Source organism: Hippocampus guttulatus, chromosome 1 (genome assembly GCF_054856545.1).
Source record: "Hippocampus guttulatus isolate MCC_2025c chromosome 1, RoL_Hgut_1.0, whole genome shotgun sequence".
Taxonomy (NCBI): Eukaryota; Metazoa; Chordata; class Actinopteri; order Syngnathiformes; family Syngnathidae; genus Hippocampus; species Hippocampus guttulatus.
The window spans coordinates 23,793,598-23,812,338 of record NC_141261.1 but is presented as its reverse complement, the minus strand read 5'-3'; the positions used below and the strand labels follow the sequence as shown (position 1 = coordinate 23,812,338).

At 43.1% G+C, this 18,741-nt stretch overlaps 1 protein-coding gene across 10 annotated transcripts in view; it reads right to left on the bottom strand.

Moving 5' to 3' along the window:
• huwe1 (HECT, UBA and WWE domain containing E3 ubiquitin protein ligase 1) overlaps positions 1-18,741 on the bottom strand; it is a 48,421-nt gene that overhangs the window by 26,923 nt on the left and 2,757 nt on the right. For 5 of the 10 annotated variants that reach the window (XM_086121230.1, XM_086121241.1, XM_086121246.1 and 2 more), the window contains exons 3-37: positions 11,992-12,059; positions 10,784-10,882; positions 10,415-10,621; positions 9,679-9,831; positions 9,532-9,594; positions 9,352-9,429; positions 9,203-9,250; positions 8,947-9,115; positions 8,753-8,853; positions 7,303-7,453; positions 7,102-7,229; positions 6,898-7,038; positions 6,703-6,808; positions 6,508-6,615; positions 6,325-6,426; positions 6,129-6,209; positions 5,866-5,972; positions 5,497-5,674; positions 5,328-5,419; positions 5,026-5,246; positions 4,840-4,897; positions 4,586-4,762; positions 4,222-4,467; positions 3,925-4,058; positions 3,733-3,845; positions 3,475-3,648; positions 3,158-3,374; positions 2,961-3,083; positions 2,635-2,872; positions 1,488-1,835; positions 1,188-1,310; positions 1,001-1,096; positions 619-888; positions 267-419; positions 54-181 (exon numbers count right to left, since the gene is read on the bottom strand). In XM_086121230.1, the coding sequence (XP_085977356.1) occupies positions 54-181; positions 267-419; positions 619-888; positions 1,001-1,096; positions 1,188-1,310; positions 1,488-1,835; positions 2,635-2,872; positions 2,961-3,083; positions 3,158-3,374; positions 3,475-3,648; positions 3,733-3,845; positions 3,925-4,058; positions 4,222-4,467; positions 4,586-4,762; positions 4,840-4,897; positions 5,026-5,246; positions 5,328-5,419; positions 5,497-5,674; positions 5,866-5,972; positions 6,129-6,209; positions 6,325-6,426; positions 6,508-6,615; positions 6,703-6,808; positions 6,898-7,038; positions 7,102-7,229; positions 7,303-7,453; positions 8,753-8,853; positions 8,947-9,115; positions 9,203-9,250; positions 9,352-9,429; positions 9,532-9,594; positions 9,679-9,831; positions 10,415-10,621; positions 10,784-10,882; positions 11,992-12,059 (4,999 nt within the window). Of the gene's footprint in view, positions 1-53; positions 182-266; positions 420-618; positions 889-1,000; positions 1,097-1,187; positions 1,311-1,487; positions 1,836-2,634; positions 2,873-2,960; positions 3,084-3,157; positions 3,375-3,474; positions 3,649-3,732; positions 3,846-3,924; positions 4,059-4,221; positions 4,468-4,585; positions 4,763-4,839; positions 4,898-5,025; positions 5,247-5,327; positions 5,420-5,496; positions 5,675-5,865; positions 5,973-6,128; positions 6,210-6,324; positions 6,427-6,507; positions 6,616-6,702; positions 6,809-6,897; positions 7,039-7,101; positions 7,230-7,302; positions 7,454-8,752; positions 8,854-8,946; positions 9,116-9,202; positions 9,251-9,351; positions 9,430-9,531; positions 9,595-9,678; positions 9,832-10,414; positions 10,622-10,783; positions 10,883-11,991; positions 12,060-12,130; positions 12,178-13,050; positions 13,144-13,231; positions 13,307-18,741 lie in introns of those variants that run through there. The other 5 variants (XM_086121240.1, XM_086121247.1, XM_086121243.1 and 2 more) reach the window with 4 other exon arrangements.

The following is an 18,741-nucleotide window of genomic DNA, read 5'->3' as shown; positions in this document are numbered from 1 at the left end:
TTGGTTATGCAGTTCTTTATGTCAAAGGCTATTTGGAGCCCTTGGAAACTCACTTTGGTGTCTGTATGTCTTTCTGTTCTTTTGCTGCCTGCAGACAGGGCTGTACCACTTCAAGCAGCTTAATCAACAAATCCAGAATGCCACTCTTTTCGACCACTGTGGTACACATGAGCTTCAGTTCCTTTACAGAAAAAAAAAAAAAAAACAAATATGATCATTGACTGGGATATACATTTGCTGTGCTACTGTAAAAACATTCTAGTTACCTCAAATAACAACGTGAGCAGCAGAATGCGAGTGGCCAGCTTTGATGCCTGGGGTAGTGTCGCCATTTGTTTAGTCCATTCAGACACAGTCTTCGTGTCACTTGTAGTGAGAGGCACAGCTGCCTTGATCAACACGTCCGCTGCATCCCACACCTAAAATACAGCCAAAAAATGTTCAAACGATGGTTTGAATCATTTAATGGCTCATCTGCTCTCAAGTGTTTCTATACAAGTATACAGGTGCATCACAAAACTTCAAATTTGACTATTTGAACATAATAAACACAGATATGAAATAAAAAAATGAGAGAAAGGAAAAGCATTAGAAATCATGAAAATTGAAATCACTGACCTGATCGACGACCTGGCCAAGGATGAGGTCTCTGTACTCGGGGCCACTCCGCTTGATGGCAGTCATCAACAGGTCACAGAGCCGGTAGACCGTGTCAGGCAGCTCATCAAGAAGGTGGAAGCATCCAGGGAGCATAGAGTCTGTGAAGGCATGCAGCTCTTGCGGGTCCAGGGGTTCAGCCTCCATGAAGCGCTCCAAACAGCGTACCTCCTCCTCCTCCGCTCGCTCCCTGGCTCTCCTGTCCTCCTCCTCGCGCCGACGTGCTGCTTCCTAAGAGATCATTTATTCAGCAACTTGTCTCCTGTCTATTCATTCATGACATGCCACCTCCCGGCCAATGGTCAGGTTTTTAACACACTTTTGAGCAGCAAGAAAGACGCACCTCAGGGGAGTCGGAACGTTGCTCCATGCTGACTTCCTGGCCAAGTGACATCGCAATTGCTCTCATCATTTGGTCCTCTTCAGACATGGAAAGATCCTAGACCAACAACGATCAACATTGCCAGTCGCCTTAGTTGGAATGATGATTATTTCAAAAGTGTGTGCCGATTGTGTCTAAACATTATTACCCTTACTGCTCCCCCAAGGTGAGGAGGGGGATGTGTCAGAAGATATTCTGTGGCTTGCTCCATGGTACTGGTGTTCAATAAGGCCTCCATGGCGTGCTCTCTTGAGAAACCCATATCCATCAGCTAAAATATAAAATATTACTTTTATTTTGTAACAGGAAAAAACTATGTTCACAACTGAAAAAATAAACAGATGAAATTTGTTTAATGGCTCAAGAGTACCATACAAACTCAAGAACTGAATTTCGAATTTAGATTTGCATGCTGACTCAAGTGCCTCAAAAATAAAATCTGACATACCTGTGTAAGCTGCGCCTGGTTAACCTGGGGGTCACGTCTTGGAGTGGAATTGGTTGACTCTTCAACTGATCCGCCAGGTGGCACTCCAGCAGCTGGTGGCGTGGCTGCTGCCGTCTCACCGCTGATTGTTGCTACACCTGGGGCTGCATTTGTTCCCAGGGAAGAAGAAGGAGCCCCCTCATCATCTGGACGTGCTGTGCCCTCTCTCTCCTTGGCCAGGCGCTCCTGGATAACTGGCTCCCCCCGCAGGATGTGGCAAAGAATGGCCAACATGGATTCAGCCATCCTGCCTCCATAAACTTTCAGCGGCTTCCTATTCCACAGGCTGCGGATGCAGCTAAACGCAGCCTTAAAAGAAAGACATTTGTTATCAACATCATGGTTGTCACCAGATTGCTGATTCACACTGTGGATTGAAAAATATATATTTTTTTACATGTTTACTCCGACCATCCGATAATATCTGAGGATGACTGATGATGGTGGATGACTTGTTAACACACGTACCTAATAGTGCAGAGGTTATGGGTTCAAATTGGGGCTTCAGCCTTCCTGTGTGGAGTTTACATGTTCTCACCATATCATTAAAAGTGGTAGCATTCAGCGATGGGCAGTCCGTAAATACGGAAGGTCTGTCTGTGCGTCACTGATGGACTCCCAATTCACTTTCAAACACCGACAGAATAAACCCCAACGTAGCAATTTTTAGCCATTAACCAAACCGTTACCAACTCAAAAAGCAAGGATGAAAGATTCCAAATGTTTTGTGGAACACTGAATTTTTTTTTTTTTTTGGACAGACCCTACTGCTCATATCAGACGACAGACCGGATCTGGGTCACACATGACGTTGGCATGCATCCTCGAACAGCGCAAAACGACATTACGTGCTGTTAGGCGCAGTCTCTTGATGGACACAAAGGCCGGAGGCCTGTTTCAAAACCTCAACCTCTGAACTTTGAGGCAAATTTGCTAACCAGTTGGTAACTGTGTCACCATCAAAGAATATGACGTTAATAAATGTGTGTTCAAAATGGCAAGTACAATGCTGACATTTTGTGTTTGTGTGCTTATAATTATCTTTGCTAAGGGTATATGCATGGTTAAAATTAGACTTCGTTGCATTGCACAGCTAAAGAAAACTTACCTTCTGGGTTACTATGAGGAACCGAAGTGCACTGAACTGGGGTGTGGTTGGTGTGACCCCTGGCATCTTTGCTGGCAGCGAATGTGGAGAGTCTAGCACAGTGCTCGGATTTACCATCTTCTCCACCAGCATCAACCAAGCATCCAGAAACTCTCCTGTCCCATCTGGTAATTCAGTATGCTCCAGACCCTCAGACACGGGAACCTTTCCACCCATTGACAGGGCCCAGTTGAACGTCCTACCCCCAAAAAACACCCAAGTGTTGAAATTCCTGTTATATATGAAATTAGAATCGATACAAGTTCATAGCTGTATGCTCAACTGACTCAAATAGGGCATCATGTCCACCAGAGCAGAAAAACTTTTGCAGCATGAGGTGGTATGGGTATTTCCTCTCATCAAACAGCATAGGAGATGTGAAGCCAACAGAGCAGATGAAGAAAGTCAGCCTGTGAAAGCACAAGAACACTTATGTGACAATTACCACTTGTTAAGCTACATAATTCGTGCAACATGCTCTTACCTGAAGCGAGGTGTGGGTGTATAGGGTGGGGGCTGCCAACTCAGACCCTTAGTGAGGAGCTTTGTAAGAGCAGAAGCAGTGGCTCGGGCTGCAGGTGTGGGTGTTGTGCCTGTGCTTGTGGCATGGTGGGAACGACGTTGACGTACTGGAGAGCCGACACACAACTTCACCAGCAGGCCAAAAAGTTCAGCAAGTGCCCTCCCCAACCGAGATGACGCTAAAGGCAGTCAAGACATCAGTCAAACATTACATACAGTAATTATTGCAGGAAAGCTCAATCTGTTCAGAAGCTTTGCTAAAAAACTTGATCAGCTAACCAGAGAGGAGGGGTTTTATTTGTTTAATGCGCGTCGCCATTGCAGGGGTAAGCTTGGACTTCGACTTAGTGTCTGTTGAGGTGCTTTCGTCTGTCTCCATGGGAGCCAAGCTATCGCCATCTAAACCCATACCCTCCAATAGTCCACCAGTAGAAGGCTCCGCCACCTCAGATTCTATTGATAAAAATAGATGACAAAGTGTGTTCCAAAGGTGCACACAAAACCTTTGATTTTAGCTGAAATAAATGACTATGTAACCTGTTCTCCTGGAGCCAGGTGTTGTGGTTGCCGTAGCACTATTAGAGGGTTTCTCGTCTTTGGGTAAGAGTTTCTGCATGTCCGCTTGCCCAAACTCACAGCCTGGAGGCAGACTATTAAAGACAAAAGCATCAGGTGGGTAATGGTGGGCGAAGGCGATACAATGTAGGAGGTAATTAATTGTGCTTATACCTGTTAGGTGTGCAAAGGGAGAGCAGAACAGTACTCTCCCATACCAGTGAACAGTAGAGCTGACTCAGCTTGTTGAGAACAGTCAAACCCAATTGGGATCCCCACTGATTTACTGAGATTGCCCTGATCTCACTCTGTTGACAAACAGACACATTCAAAGAATGACCAACACGAAATCAAAACGTCATTTGCAGAGATAGTTTCCTATTGAAACGGAGAAGGGGAGGGGCATTGTTTTGAACAACTTGGTAAACCAGAGAGAGAGAATGGGATCAAATAAACTCTGAAAGTATTTACCTGTCCTACGCGACACGTGTGGACAAACATTAGGATGTAGGCGTGCGCTGCAGTAAGCGCATGTAGCAGGGGTGTGGCACGAGCCGACAATGTGGCATCAGTCACATGGCCAGCATTAGCCAGCTCCCTCAACAGAACAGATCCACCAGGAACCTCAATTGGCCGATGTAGTGGCTCCAAAGATGTCAGAATAGTGTCGAGTTGGCACAATCCCTCCTGAAGTACTTTAGGCTCATGTGAGAGTGTCTTCATAAATGGAATGAAAGCAGGAAGTATGCTCAGGATGTCAGTTAAAACAGTTCAATTGTTTGGAGCTACTCACACATATAAAGGGAGAAAAGTAAAAAAGTGAGATTTGACTCACCAAAATGGACTTGCACACACCAGCAACAGCTTGGCAGGCTGCTGAAGTGGGAAAATCTATGGGCAGGTTGGGCAAACCCAGAATAGAGACCAAAGGAAGCAGGCCCTTCTGGTTCACAAACTCCTGACAGTGGTCATCCGTCGTATTGTTGCTAAGTATGGATTCCACAAACTTCATCTAGAAAAGATCCATATCACATGTCGGTCATTGTTTTACAACAGTTATAAGGCTTACACCAAAGACTCAAGACTCACCACATTCAAAATGTAATCCATTAAAGGAATAGGTATTCGCTCCTCAGTTCCCACCACCCTGAAAGAAGGTATGTGTTAAAATGAAGAGTGACATACACCAAGTACAAAATGCATTTTAAACCATCCGTCCATACAAAATGTATATCAGAGCTGCTGCTCTATTGTCATATAAACCCAGTGTCATACAGTTCAAGTGGCACTGACTGTCTGTTGCTCTCTGCTTCCCCCTGCTGCTGGCTAAATGTGTGGAGGGCCTCCTCTTCCTCTTCATCCTCACTTGAAGCTTCTTCTGCAGCATGGCTGGAGCGTGCTGGTGGCACAGTCACAGTACCATCAGCTTTCTGGATAGACGGTTTCTGGCAGACATACTCTGGAGCTCGGCCCAAATTGCAGATCTCCTCCAATAACTAAAACAACAATTCAACTTTTATTAGAATGTATAGCCACAATCATACGACAAAAGAGGTATCTTCAAAATTTAAAGCTACCTTAATGATTGCAGTAGTGGCATCTGTCTTCAAAGTTGGTTGATGTCTCATTAACTCATCTACAGCACTTCCCAAATTTGATGCAGTGTCCCCTGCAGGTAGGGACAAATGTATCACTTGAGCAAGCTACAAAGGCACTGAAAACACATGGCACCAAAAGCCAACTCACCCAATGGGTCAGAACTGCGTCGCCGTCGCATGGCAGGTAAGTAGTCGGGAGACAAGAGCACTTTGAAGAGGCGCTCAAAGGGCTGACAACGAACAAAGGACAGGAGCCCTCGGGCATTCAGGCACAAAGCACTGAACACGTTAGGGAGAGATCCCAAGACCTCACGAGTAGCAGGAACCTAATTCAAGTGAAAGATTAAGAATGCACATTAAAGGGCATCACTTAACGATTGCATGCAGTCACAGAGGTAATGTTCCCGAAGCTAGATTGATCATTTTAAATTGGTTAGAGCCAAACTCAGCTGACAAACAAGGTATTCATTTATTTGTTTTGTTTTAAATGTCCCAAAGTTAGGTTGCCATAACTCACATCTTTGATGAGAAGGGCATGGAGCATAACATCAGTGAGACCATTATCCTGCAGGGAGGAAAGCAAGGATGGCTCCTGGAACACAAACACCGTCACAACCTCGGTTGCTACAAACCCAAAGAGACAGGAGAAAAGAAAAACAGCATTATTATTGTTCGGAAACACAACAAGCAGTAACGTGATAACACAAAACAATGTCTTTCTAGGAGATTCTAAAAGTCTTTCTTAATAAAACACTTTCTGAAGCGCTAAAAAGAACTCACCAAGAAGGAATAGCGAGGGTCCATAGTATTCTGCATTACTGATGATGTGTTTGAGTGAGGTAGGCAAGGATCCATCCATGACTTGAAAGAAAATACAAAAGTGACCACAGAAACATTAGCAGCAGCAGCAAACTGCATGCAAAGGTCTTAGGTGGAGCTTTAGGCTGCGCGGTTCTGGATGTAGAGGATGACTCACCATGGCGGATGCCATCAGAGAAGGCAGGGTCTTGGATGGCTTTCTTCAGGAAATTCAGCATTGACTTTAACAGAGCTGCCCTTTGGGGAATACACTGCATGCCTGCAGAAAAGGACATAAATAGTCGAAATATTTCAAAAGTGTCTGTGTTGTTTTGCATCAGATTATACTGCGCGTGTCTACCTGCACGGGGCGTGTTTGCAGTGCTGCTCAGTGCTCTCTGCTCCATTTCCGGTCTGGAAGCAGAAGCCGCTGATGGCCCAGGGCTGCTTTCCATGGCAACTTCAGACGCTGTTTCATTTATTTAATCATGTTATGTTAAATGCAATCTAAATGATCAATACCATTTTAAAAAGTGATTCGTTTTAGCTGACTTACTCTCCATGTCTGTGTCCATGTCTTCAGACTCGACAGCAGGCCTTGGCCTTCGGATCTTTGGCTTAATGACGAATGGGCACTCTTTCCTTGACAAGTCCACCTCATGCTGTGTGTGTCAAATGCCGGAGAAGGGAATGGTTAAGAAGGAATATTTACATTTCAATGATTGTACATGTCAAACCCTTGGGACTCTACCTCTAGTCTGCAGATGAAAATAGAAAGGCCGCTGTGTGACTGGAAGGCAGCCATGTCAAGGTTGGTGATGAGGTCCACGACCCGAACCGCTCTCGTTACAAAAGTGATCTGGTCCTGCTCATCTCCCAGAAATTTGATCACCTGTGAAGTAAAAAATCATGCTGTTGAAAAAAGGAACTCCTTTGACAAGAGATGTAGGTATACCTTTAAGAGGGCTTCCATCATTCCACAAGAGACAAGGGCTTCACCCCCAGCATCGTAGCTGGCCAAATGATAGAGGAAGGAAAACAGTGCAGTTGCAAACTGATGTGGGTAAGGTTCCATCAAAGGATCTGGAAAGGAGAGGTTCAGAAGACTCCTTAGTATGAGGTGCCAAGCCAACTGCTAGCAAAGGGGGATACTCACCAATCATTGCCTGTATACAGTTGCGCACCAACACGGGCAAGAAGCCATGGTAGGAGGCGGTGCCGGTGCAGTCAATGATGTTGGAAAGCTTGGGTGTTCGCTCCAAATGGACAATGGAGGTTAAAGTGCGCAGGGATGCCGCCTTGATATCCTGAAGTGCCAAGAGTTTTTTTTCAAACTCAAGTTTAAAGGCCAAATCAACATTTTTAACAATAGTATGTTTCTACGCGGCCTAAACGTGGTATTCTGATGAATTCAGCGCTTGCGGAATATGAATTAAGCAGCAAAAGCTATCCGTTTATGCATATTTGGGGGGGCGATTTTGCCACTTGCTGTACACTGAAAATGACATCACCGTTGCTCAGGGCGCAGGTAAGATAAGAAAACCTTTATTAGTCTCGCAACAGTCTCGGTAACTACCAAAAGGCTCCCTTATTCTGAGTTTGATCATGTGATGTTTGCCCTGAGCAACTGTGATGTCATGTACAGTCAACAGCCAACATACAGTAGCAAAATGATCACCTCCTGGAATGCATAAAAACAGGTGGATTTTGCTTCTTACTTCATATTCCACAAACACAGTATTGAATCAGAATCCTATGCTTAGACTGTCTGGGCCGCACAGAACATATTGTAAACCTGACTTCCACAATGAAGTGTTGCCTTGAGTGACCTGATTTACAAGTTCACAAATACAGCCTGTTTTCCCTTTGAGATGCAAGCAAAAATCTGAGACATTAGCACTTAATATTGGTAGTAAACTCTGTTCACCTCACCTCGGAGCAAGCAGCTGTTTGGTACACATTGAACAATCCATTAAAATAAAAATAAAAGTCTATGTATTTACTGTCACTGCCAGACAGTTCAAGTTTACTACCAAACTGAATTACATGTATTTATAGCAAACACATAACTTTACGTTACAGTTGCTACTTTAAAGCTGAGACAAACGCCAACAAACAGCATTTATTTGGCAGTGCCTAATACTTGAAGCAACAGATATTTGACATCAGTGCAGCAGCAAAAGCAGACAGACAACACTCACAAACTTTTTTTCCTCTGCGAAAAATGTTTAATACTAAAAGCAGCATACTGAGTCACTTACAATAGCTGTAAAACTTGTTTGTACGTGTATGCATGACTGTATTAAGTTCGCACACACCAGAGGAAGCCCGCAATGAATAAATCATAATCATGAGGCACAAATGTTTAACTCTTTTCATTCTATTTGTTATTACGATATGTCTGAATAAAGAGCAATATTGTAGAGTACTATTTTTTTAAAGTCTGTTGGTTTGTTTAGTGCATGCTGGTATGGCTTAATGGCATTTCCATTTATTTCATTGGTGAAAATTTATTTGAGATACATGTGTTATGACTTAAGAGCATTGTCACAGAACTCGTATATGAAGACAACATGGGACACTATAGAAAGTCATCCATCACTTACCACAAGCTGTTTGTCTGTTATCTGTAACACATCCACCAGCTCCTCTATCAAGCCGTTATACAGAATACTATTGGTGGACTCGCCCAGTGCATTTGAATACACTGCAAAAATTAGGGGAAAAAAATGAGCTCTTAGAAACAGAGGCACATGTACACGCAGTTGTTATTAATGTGAAGTGATTAGCTTCAACCCACCCAGTATAGAGATGGCATGCAGTCTGGCCTGCACGGCCTGCAGCCTCTTTTTGTGGTTTGAAAAGCCATGAGCCAGGCGAATGTGTGTGAAAAGCAGTGTCTGCTTGTCTTTCGGTATGTTGTACATGACTGTGAGTGACTCCATGATCTCAGATGGACTGTCTGAAATCTACAAGGGGAAACAAAAGTATCATATTTTAAATTGAGTATTACATTATCAATCCTGTGTTGATGCGGTAATTTAAGCAGGACATACCTTGTCAAGTTGCTCAATATGAATATAGTGTAGTGTGTTGCTGCTTGTCTGTTTGGAAATTGGGGACACATTAAGACACACACTTAATATAGACAAATCCATCTCAGGCATTCCTTTAATCATATTACAAAGAATTCATTCATCTTTACCTTCCTCTCCACTTTGACCTCAGGAGCTGGTTCGGCATAAAACTCAAAGTGCAGTGTGGTGGCACTAGGAGGGTACTTCTGGTAAAGGTAGAGAAATGGTGGTTTAGCAAAATGACTTCTATTTCATCACGGCAGAATCTTAAAACAGCATTATGAAATAGGTATTTGACAGACTCTTACCGTCATGAGGAGATCCCTGCAGCACTCTGCTAGGCCAAAGCCATTTTCCTTTCCTCCCCAGCTCTATTATACCCCAAAGAGACAAAACAATATGACCTTTTCATTCTGAAATCATGCTATGAAAGAAAAAAAAAAAGTTTACTCCACCTCAGCCAGATGTTGCAGACGTGCCAAGAGAGGTGTTCTTTTGTCGGATCCTAGTCTTGTGATGTAGTTTGACCGCTTGCTGAACACATAGAGGAGGTTCAGCACAGACAGGACCACTTGCATGTCACATGACGCCAGTAAGGTTGTTAAGTGCTGTGAAGGAGGAACAGGTGATCAAATTATTAGTTATTGTGACATGCATGACATGTGTTCACAGTCCGAATGGCAGTTTAACTTGCAATATGACATTACAAGACCTCTGGCTATAATTAATGAGTCACTGATGACTGCAATATATTACAATGTACTGTATGTGGAAGTAAAACAGTCAAGAAATGACAATGCTTTATATTAACGAATACATTTTTTACATATTTTCATAGTTTGATAAAAAATGATCCAGTTGAGTAAGACAAAAAAGAAATAATCAGTCTTAGTCATCTTAGTCAGTCACAAATTAAATTTACAAATACACGTTGCAATCATACATTTCAGACAAAGGTCATTTTTAAAGGACATCAGCACTTGGTTTATTAACACAAAGATGCATCTCAGAATCGATGCCCGTTCATCTAAAAAAAATTCCTATGTTGTGTAAAAAGGATTTACATTATACACATACACACACTAGAATAGATTAATTGGATTTACATTAGTTCCTCCAAAAAAAAACTGCTTTAAGGGTTTCATGCGATTCGGTACGAATTTTACAGCCACTGCCACGGCCCCCTCGTACCTCTATGGAGCTGTAAAGGTGCCTAGAGAAGCTGTACTCAATGAGCAAAGCTGTGAAGTTGAGCACTGCCAAAAGCAGGGCTTTGAGCTGGCTGTTGTCCGGCCGGTCACACACCAGCAGCCATGACATATTCTCCACTGTCTGGCCTGCATCACATAGAATGCCATCGAAGCGGTCCAGCAGATCCACCCAGTGGTACAACTCGCACTATCAAGCAAAGACAAGAATGAACTGCACTCCAGTAAGGTTGTCAAAATGAAACAAATTCAGCCAGTTTCTATCAAAATGTAACCACTCTGTGGAATTCATGGAATGCAACTCTCCGGTTGGTCTTTTGCCTTGACAAAGAAATGACTGCTTGAGATTTACCTTGCCAATATTCCAGGTCTTGATGTGCTGCAATTCAACGAGCAGTTGATCATCGCTGCATGCTTTGAGCTTCTCTATAAGTATCCTACAGTCAGCAGGCTGTTGTTTTAGAAGGGACACAAAGTTGAAGTTTGAACAATATAGCGCACCAATCACTTTTGCTTCAATATCCTTTTGGGTGTCACAAGATGCCAAACGGTCAACTTGACATTTCCATTCTCTGCAATCACTTCACCCTCTTGGGACGAGAGTGATTTTCATGCACCCAAGACTCATCAAAAATTGGCTTCTTTTGCACATCATGATAATTCCTGGTGATTTTGCAGCTCCCGGCTAATGACAACTAGCTTCCAGACACGACGGTGCCTATGTCAGAAATGAATTCAGGCAGCAGCAACAATGTTCTTCCTTTTTAGATGATTGAGCATCCCCGTCATGCTGCCATGAAAGGCAGATTTGTGTCGTATTGAGCATATTTGGTGAAGTGCACCATAACTTTCGGCTTGTGTTGCTAACATGCTTTACACACTGCATTACACACAATGCTTCTGTTTCCATCACAGATGACCCAGATTACCACTACTCTGCATGTGTGTTGCGGACAGGCATACTACAGCCAGTGGGAGAAGAACGAAACTAGGCAGTACCGAGAAAAAAAACCAACGCTTCAAATAAATAAACTATACGTCAACTATTAAATTAGTTGTCGATGATTTTGTCGAGATCATCATGATTAGCCGACTAATCTTGGCAGCACTACTCAACAGCCTACGCTATATAAACAATCAGCTGTTCTGTATAACTGAATGGTACAATGATCCTTGTTTCCAACGGTCAGTGTGTGCGCTTGAATCGTATTTCTGAACGCACCCACAATTAGGAATGGGGAATTTGGTGTATCAGTACTGCTCTTGGTCAGATTTTTGTTTGTTTTGTTAAAAGAAAATACCCCGCCCCAGCCCCCAAAATATGATTTAGACCCCGCAGCTACTTATACATGTTTTTTTCTTCTTCATGATGCATACTTTGTCTGGTGTGACTGATAGTCCAGAAAATACAGTACATTTTTTAAATGATCATTTAGCCCTATCAAAATATCAAGTTGCTATAGTGCATGTTTGAAATATTGCTGGCGTCCACAGATGTCAATTGTTGACAGCATTGGTATTAATAGAAATTGTCACACAGAAATGCTCAAGCATACTCACAGCTTCTGTAGGGGTTTTCTTTAACTTGCTTCTATCCACCTTCATGGTTGGTGATCTATTGAAAGCTCCTGTTGAAAAGTGCACGGATTAGTAACCATGCTTTTCAGAAACAATGCACAAAAATTCACAGTATACGTACAGATGCTTTGGAAACGGCCGCTTAACGGCATGTTTGAGTCGCTTCACCTAGAAGAGGGTAGAATAAGGAAACTAAGAAAATTGAGCAGCAGGTTTGACCCGCACACCATTACTGTACTGCATTTTCATTATTGTTTGACAGAAGCATACATCCAAACTTGTTTAAAAAAAAAAAAATTAGCAATCTTGAAATGTTTTCAAAAGCACTCGCAAATGGCATGGGAAGCGTCGCCAAGCAAATATGAGAAAGTATGATTTAGGTTTTCAAGTGACTGCTGGGAGTCAACTAGTCATCACAAAGCAAAGTCACAGAGCCCATTAGCCGGTGACTAGCTAGGAACACACGGCGCTAGCAAATATAGTCGCAAAAGTCGCCTTCGACTGGCCTAGAATTCCAATAAGGTTTTCTTGTACAGCCCGAGTAGTATGGTTCGAAGCTAAATGGCGAGCATTCAGATGACGAGACCACCATAAACACTTAACGCTGACAGTATAAAGTTGGAGCTAGATAGCTACCTAGCTAAGTAGCATGCTAACACCAGCTTGATGTTAAATGTAAACAATTCGCGAATGTATACGCCGGTCACGCTGCCCTTGCAAATACAAAGAGTGTTCTAAAAACACCCAGCACGATAAACATAATTGGTTGGAGTTTTCGCCCACATTCGACCCACGAGCAATAAATCAAGGCACGGCAACATTTGCTTTGAGTTGTTGTTAGCCCATATCGCTTTCAAGTGTGTCAAGATACACACTTCAAAGCGTTCAAAATACCCGAAGACTGCGCTAAAGTGGGCCAAACACCACCAAAGACGCGCCCATGCTTAGCTTGAAAACGATCTTAGGCCAAAACCTGTCTCTGACGCTATCCGAGTCGTAGCTGTCAATCCACAACGAGGGGATCCGGCACACTGTCCTAACCTGACTGTTCCCTAATTGAGGTCGGGGCTGCGCAGGCCGAGAAAAGACGCCCGCAGCTCCTTCTCGGGTCCCTTCTTTTCTTGCCGCACCAACAGCGCTCGGGTGGCCGCGACGATGACATGCGGCCAAGTGAAACAAGTGCGGCGGGCTAACGTGCGTTTGCCACTGCTCAGTTTCTTACCCTGACTCATCAGTAGCACGCGCTAGCTGGCCAGCTACAGCTAGCGAGCAGCAACGTATCGACAGAGCAACTCGCTGAATCATTGTCGTCACACTGCCACACACACTTGCGATTCTCACTTGGCGTTCGGAAGGAAAGAAAAACCCCCACACACAACAACGGTCTCGGGCGAGGAAAAGAACCGCGATCGTTGGTACGTTGTGTGATACACGTGAGATATATATACACACACACACACATATATATACACACACACACACACATATATATATATATATATATATATATACATATATATACACACACAACACACAATTCCTCAGTGAGATGAATGCAAAATGCCATTTTCACCCCCCACCCCCCCTCAAGTAACGTTATTGGGGGGGGGGGGGCAGCAACAACATACAGTAAATATTCTCTAGTACGGACTCATGTTTGCGCTGTCCAATCCTTCCTTATAAAAGAATTTCCCTATGTGGGAAATGAGCATAGTGCATGTCCTTTATGAACATGCAAGTATGTGAACAAAATACACGTGTAACAACACAAGCAATGAAATGCAAAAATATATGCTCCTAACACTGTTTATAAGACAAAAGCTACAGTACAGTATACTGTACAGGTATATGAACAAAATACAGTATAACAAACTTAGGACTGTTTGCTCTAAAATGAGACGAGTAACAGACCTGGTGGCTTTTTTTTCCCACTATCTCACTGTCTCAAACTCAGGGGTGTCAAACTCATTTCACATTGTGGGCCACATACGGCCTCAGTAGATGTCAAGTTGGCCGGACCATTAAAATTATACCATACTCTGCTATAATTAACCAAAATATGTCTTTCCTTTGTTTTGGTCTAAGGAAGCACAAGAACATTCGGAAAATGTTGAAATTTAATGAACATATCTTTTACAAAACATTTCATGAAGCACCTTAGATTTCCTCAGACAAATGTGCAATTGACTTGCAACTGATCCCACTGATTGTACAAAGGCACAAAACTTTAAAAAGTAATTGGTATTGAAAAAGATAGTAATGCACTTTAAATAAGATTAAATGAGTTTTATAAAGAAAGGAATTTTCAACCATTTACACATGTGCATATAAAATCTAAATTTAATCCCTGCCTACACCTTACAAACTAAGGAGAGTGCTATTAAATGTGGAAAGAAAGTATTCACATGTCCTTGATATACAGTATGTCTGCTGTGTTGGGTCTGTCTCAGTGTTTTCTTCTCTGATCAAAACAATGTTGTCTTCTACTCTGATCAAAACTGTGTGCCCCCTAGCGGATACTCCATGAATTGCACTTTATTAAAATATTAATTCCATGTCTTATATGCATTTTTTTCACTTTTAAATTATCCCGCGGGCCTAATGGAACCTCCTCCTTGGGGGCTGGTTCCGACCCGCGGGCCGTATGTTTGACACCCCTGCTCTAACTCGACCTCCCCTCGATCGCCACCCAAGACAGCGTTGCTCAGCTGATAATAATATAATAATAATACATTTTATTTATAAGCGCCTTTCAAGAAACCCAAGGACACTTGATGCCATGCAATGAACTTTTAAAGCCAGCCATGAGATGCTTCGGAGTCCTCGATGGCCATAGTTAGCGCGATGGAACTCGCCTTCTCTCTAATTAGCACTCCAGTTAGCGTAAGGTTTTTAGCATGATAACAAGTAAAACATTCCAGGAAACGTTTGTTTATTTGACTGTCCGTAGAGCCACAAGCAATTTACTCTGAGCAGCTAATCGGATGCATTCCATTCTCTCTTCCACGGATCTAGCTACAGTATCTACACACATATAGTGAGATCCCTCTTGGCCAATCGGAGGCCAGGATGAAGCTCGGTAAGCCAATGGCAGAGCAGCGATGACTATGTTATGACTATGTTCCGTTCAGGAAACTCAGAGCTGTGAACGAAATAAAAATCATTCACTATTGCAGTAAAACTCATGCTAATAGAGTCACTTACATGTCGCCGTTTTGTCTCCAATGAAAGTAAATAGCGGCGCGGACAGAGTTATTCCGTAATATCGAGCGGGACTTGCTTGTGTTTGCGCCACTGCGGGCTTCTGTATGGCTTCCGGGTAGTGGAAATTCCGTTATGATCGTTAATGTAATATCGTAGTCGAAATTGTAATGCATAGGTTTTTAGTCCGGATGAAGGAATTTTCTTTTGAAAGAACTCCGTCGATGGATATATTTACTGTAGTTACAACAAATACAATATAAACAATCCTAGCTTTCACATAACGGACCAATACACCGCTGTGCAACTTGAGACCACTGCGAGGCAATATATTACAGTCACGCAGACAGAAAAGAGTTTCGCAATTATTGCAAGTGAATTAGAACGCTTTAGTAACAGCCGTTTTTGGAAAGGTTAAATATGTCTGAGTATCTTCATATTGTCTGCCTAGATTAGTTGATGCACTGTCTGTATTCAAATATCCACTGATAAAAGCATCAAAACACCGTCACATATATCTTTTTAGCCTGTTGATGACTCGCTTCATGCGAACATTATGTGTTAGCATTATGACAAGGAAGTCGTAAGAGTGTGTGTTTTGCGCTAGCTTGAAGGCAAGAGAGGACCAACACTTGTCTTGCATGTTTATACGCAGGAGTGACTTCACTGGGGTTGCCTCTCTAATTTGTTACGCAAACAGCTGAAGGCGGCCTCATTACGGACAGAACATGTGGACATTAAAAAACAAACAAACAAACAAACAAACATTGGTCACACTGCCCAAAAAGTTTGAAAACAAGCAAAAATACTTTATAAAAAAATTGTGATCTATGACATCAGTGGCTCTGGTGATATAATGTGTCACTGTGAAAGCTAGCGGATGAGTGCAGTTAGCTGAAAGCTCTTTACTTGACTCGGTCCCGATTGCTGCTAGTTTTCATAGACTCATATTAGTGGCAAGAAACCCACGGACGCTGGCAAACCAGTCCAAAGTTGGCTAAAAACTTACATCTTCTACATACTTTGAAGTCAAGATGGTGCCCGAGTAGGCAGCCATCGGCAAGTGCTCTCATGAGCCTTGCTTTTTTTTTTTTGTGAGTGTTTGTTTTGTCACTTTGTGTTTGTTGTTACGTCGTGTGGACCTGATGTGGACTTTTTTCAGCATTTTTTTGGCCACGACATTCATCAAGGAGGAGACTCTGTGCTTGGTGGGTGCCCCTTCTTGACAGCATGGGTATACTAGCACTGTTTTTGACTGGGAGGAATGTCGGCGCCATTTGACTGTCGTTGCTGGACAGTCCCGGGGCGCTTGTGTCTTGCGCCTGTAATGGGCAGCATTTTTCACAGCCCCGCTTTGTTCAACGGAGAGATCGGTGCTGTTGAACGGTCTGCGGCTGGATGGATGTAAGGCTTGAGGAGCCGACGATGAGAAGAAAGGAGCATTAGCGCGGAGCGCCGATGCGGATTTGCAACTGGGAGTCGCGGCTTGGAGTTTGAAGCGGATTACGTGGGACAGGAGAAGTGAACTCATCTCTTTTCGTCAATAGACGCTACAGCTTTGTTTGCTTTCAAAACTTGGCTTGTAGCAGACGTGTGCACATTTTCAGCATGACGTCTCTGATCCACTGGTGAAAGGACACTTTGATCCTCTCCTCTTTCATCTATAACTGCTTCAGACAACAAAGTGTATGCAGAAAAGTGGTAAAGATTGCACGACTGTCTGTGTCCTATGTGTTGTGTTATTTTGACTTCAAAATGGTGCCGCAAGAGTGGCTGCCTTTCCAGCAGCTCCTATATTTTGTTGTTCTACTTCTTCCTTTCATTACTTTGCTGCTGTGAATTGGGAATTTCTCCATTGCGAGACTAATAAAGGTTTCTTTTTCTTTCTTACTTTTCTCTTTCCATCATTCTGGTAAAAGTTGTTTTGTCTCATCTGTCCACAAGATGCCGTTCCAGAACTGTGCAAGCTCTTTTAAGATTTTTCTTGGCAAACCCTAATCTGACCTTCCTGTTTTTGAGGCTCACAAATGGCTTCGACCTTGTGGTGAAACCTCTCTGGTGAAGTTGTCTATTGATTTTTGACCTGGACCCAGATACACCCACCTCCTGGAGAGTGTTCTTGATGTGCCAAACTGTTGTTGAAGGGTTTTTCTTAACGAGGGAAAGGATTTGTCCATTTTCTGTGGACTTCCAGGTGTTTTGGTGTTGCTGAGCTCACTGGTGCGGTCATTCTTTTTAAGAATGTTCCAAACAGTTGATTTTGCCAAACCCAATGTTTTTTTAATATTTTTTGTGCTCTCTCAGAGAGTTTGAGTGTTAAGCCTAGCTATGACTTGCTTGAGAGAGAGAGAGAGAGAGAGAGAGAGAGAGAGAGAGAGAGAGAGAGAGAGAGAGAGAGAGAGAGAGAGATTGTTATGATTCTTTTAATTAACACGTTTTGGTCATACAGTTGGTTGACTATACAGTAAATAACCAAGGTGCTTAAATAGACAGGATAGATTGGTCCATCTTCAGCTCAGATCGCTGAACGGTTAATTATTTATTTAACTAACTGATCAGTGATCGGCTGCAGAATCCTGATTGTGTCAAGACTGAATATAACATGACGGAAACGTTTGAGTTCCATAAGCCGGTGGGTGTCTCAAATGAGTATGACCTGTATGTTTGCACAAGAGTATGTAGGTAGGCTATGTGGACTGCACCGGCCCACAAATAGCAGCAATCTCCATATAATTGATGTCCATTTAAATGCATTGCCCGCCCCCTCAACCCCTCAAAGAAAAGTATTCTTTTAAAGCCCAAACATTCTTTGAAAAAAACAGGGGAAAATGGGGTGAAACTAGCAAAGTCAAGTCAACTGTATTTATAGAGCCCTTTCAAACAGCCATCGCTGCATACAAAGTGCTGTACATGGAGCAATTTAACATATACAATAAACAGTAAAACGAATCGGTAATAAAGACGGTAGAAAGTACCAAACAGTAAAACCAAGAACAAATCTAAGTCATGCTGAGTCGAATGCCAAAGAATACAAGTGAGTTTTGAGGAGGGTTTTGAAGATGGGCAGCGAGGAGGCTTGCCGAATGTTCAGTGGGAGGTCATTCCAGAGAGAGGGACCAGCAACAGAAAAGGCTCGATCCCCTCTGAGCCTCAGTTTAGTTCTTGGTACTTCTAATAATGTCTGGTCCGCAGACCTGAGGCGCCGGGCAGGTGTGTAGGGGCGGATGAGCTCAGAGAGCTCAGGTGGCGCGAGATTATTTAGAGATTTGAAAACAAATATGAGGATCTTGAAAATAACTCTAAAATGTATGGGGAGCCAGTGAAGGGATGCCAGAGTAGGAGTTATGTGCTCCCTCTTACGAGTACCAGTCAAGAGGCGAGCAGCGGCATTCTGGACCAGCTGAAGGCGCTTAATGGAGGACTGGCTGACTCCAAAGTAAAGGGCATTGCAGTAATCGAGCCAGGATGTGACAAAGGCATGAATTACTGTCTCAAAGTGTTCATGAGAGAGGAGAGGTTTTATTTTGGCCA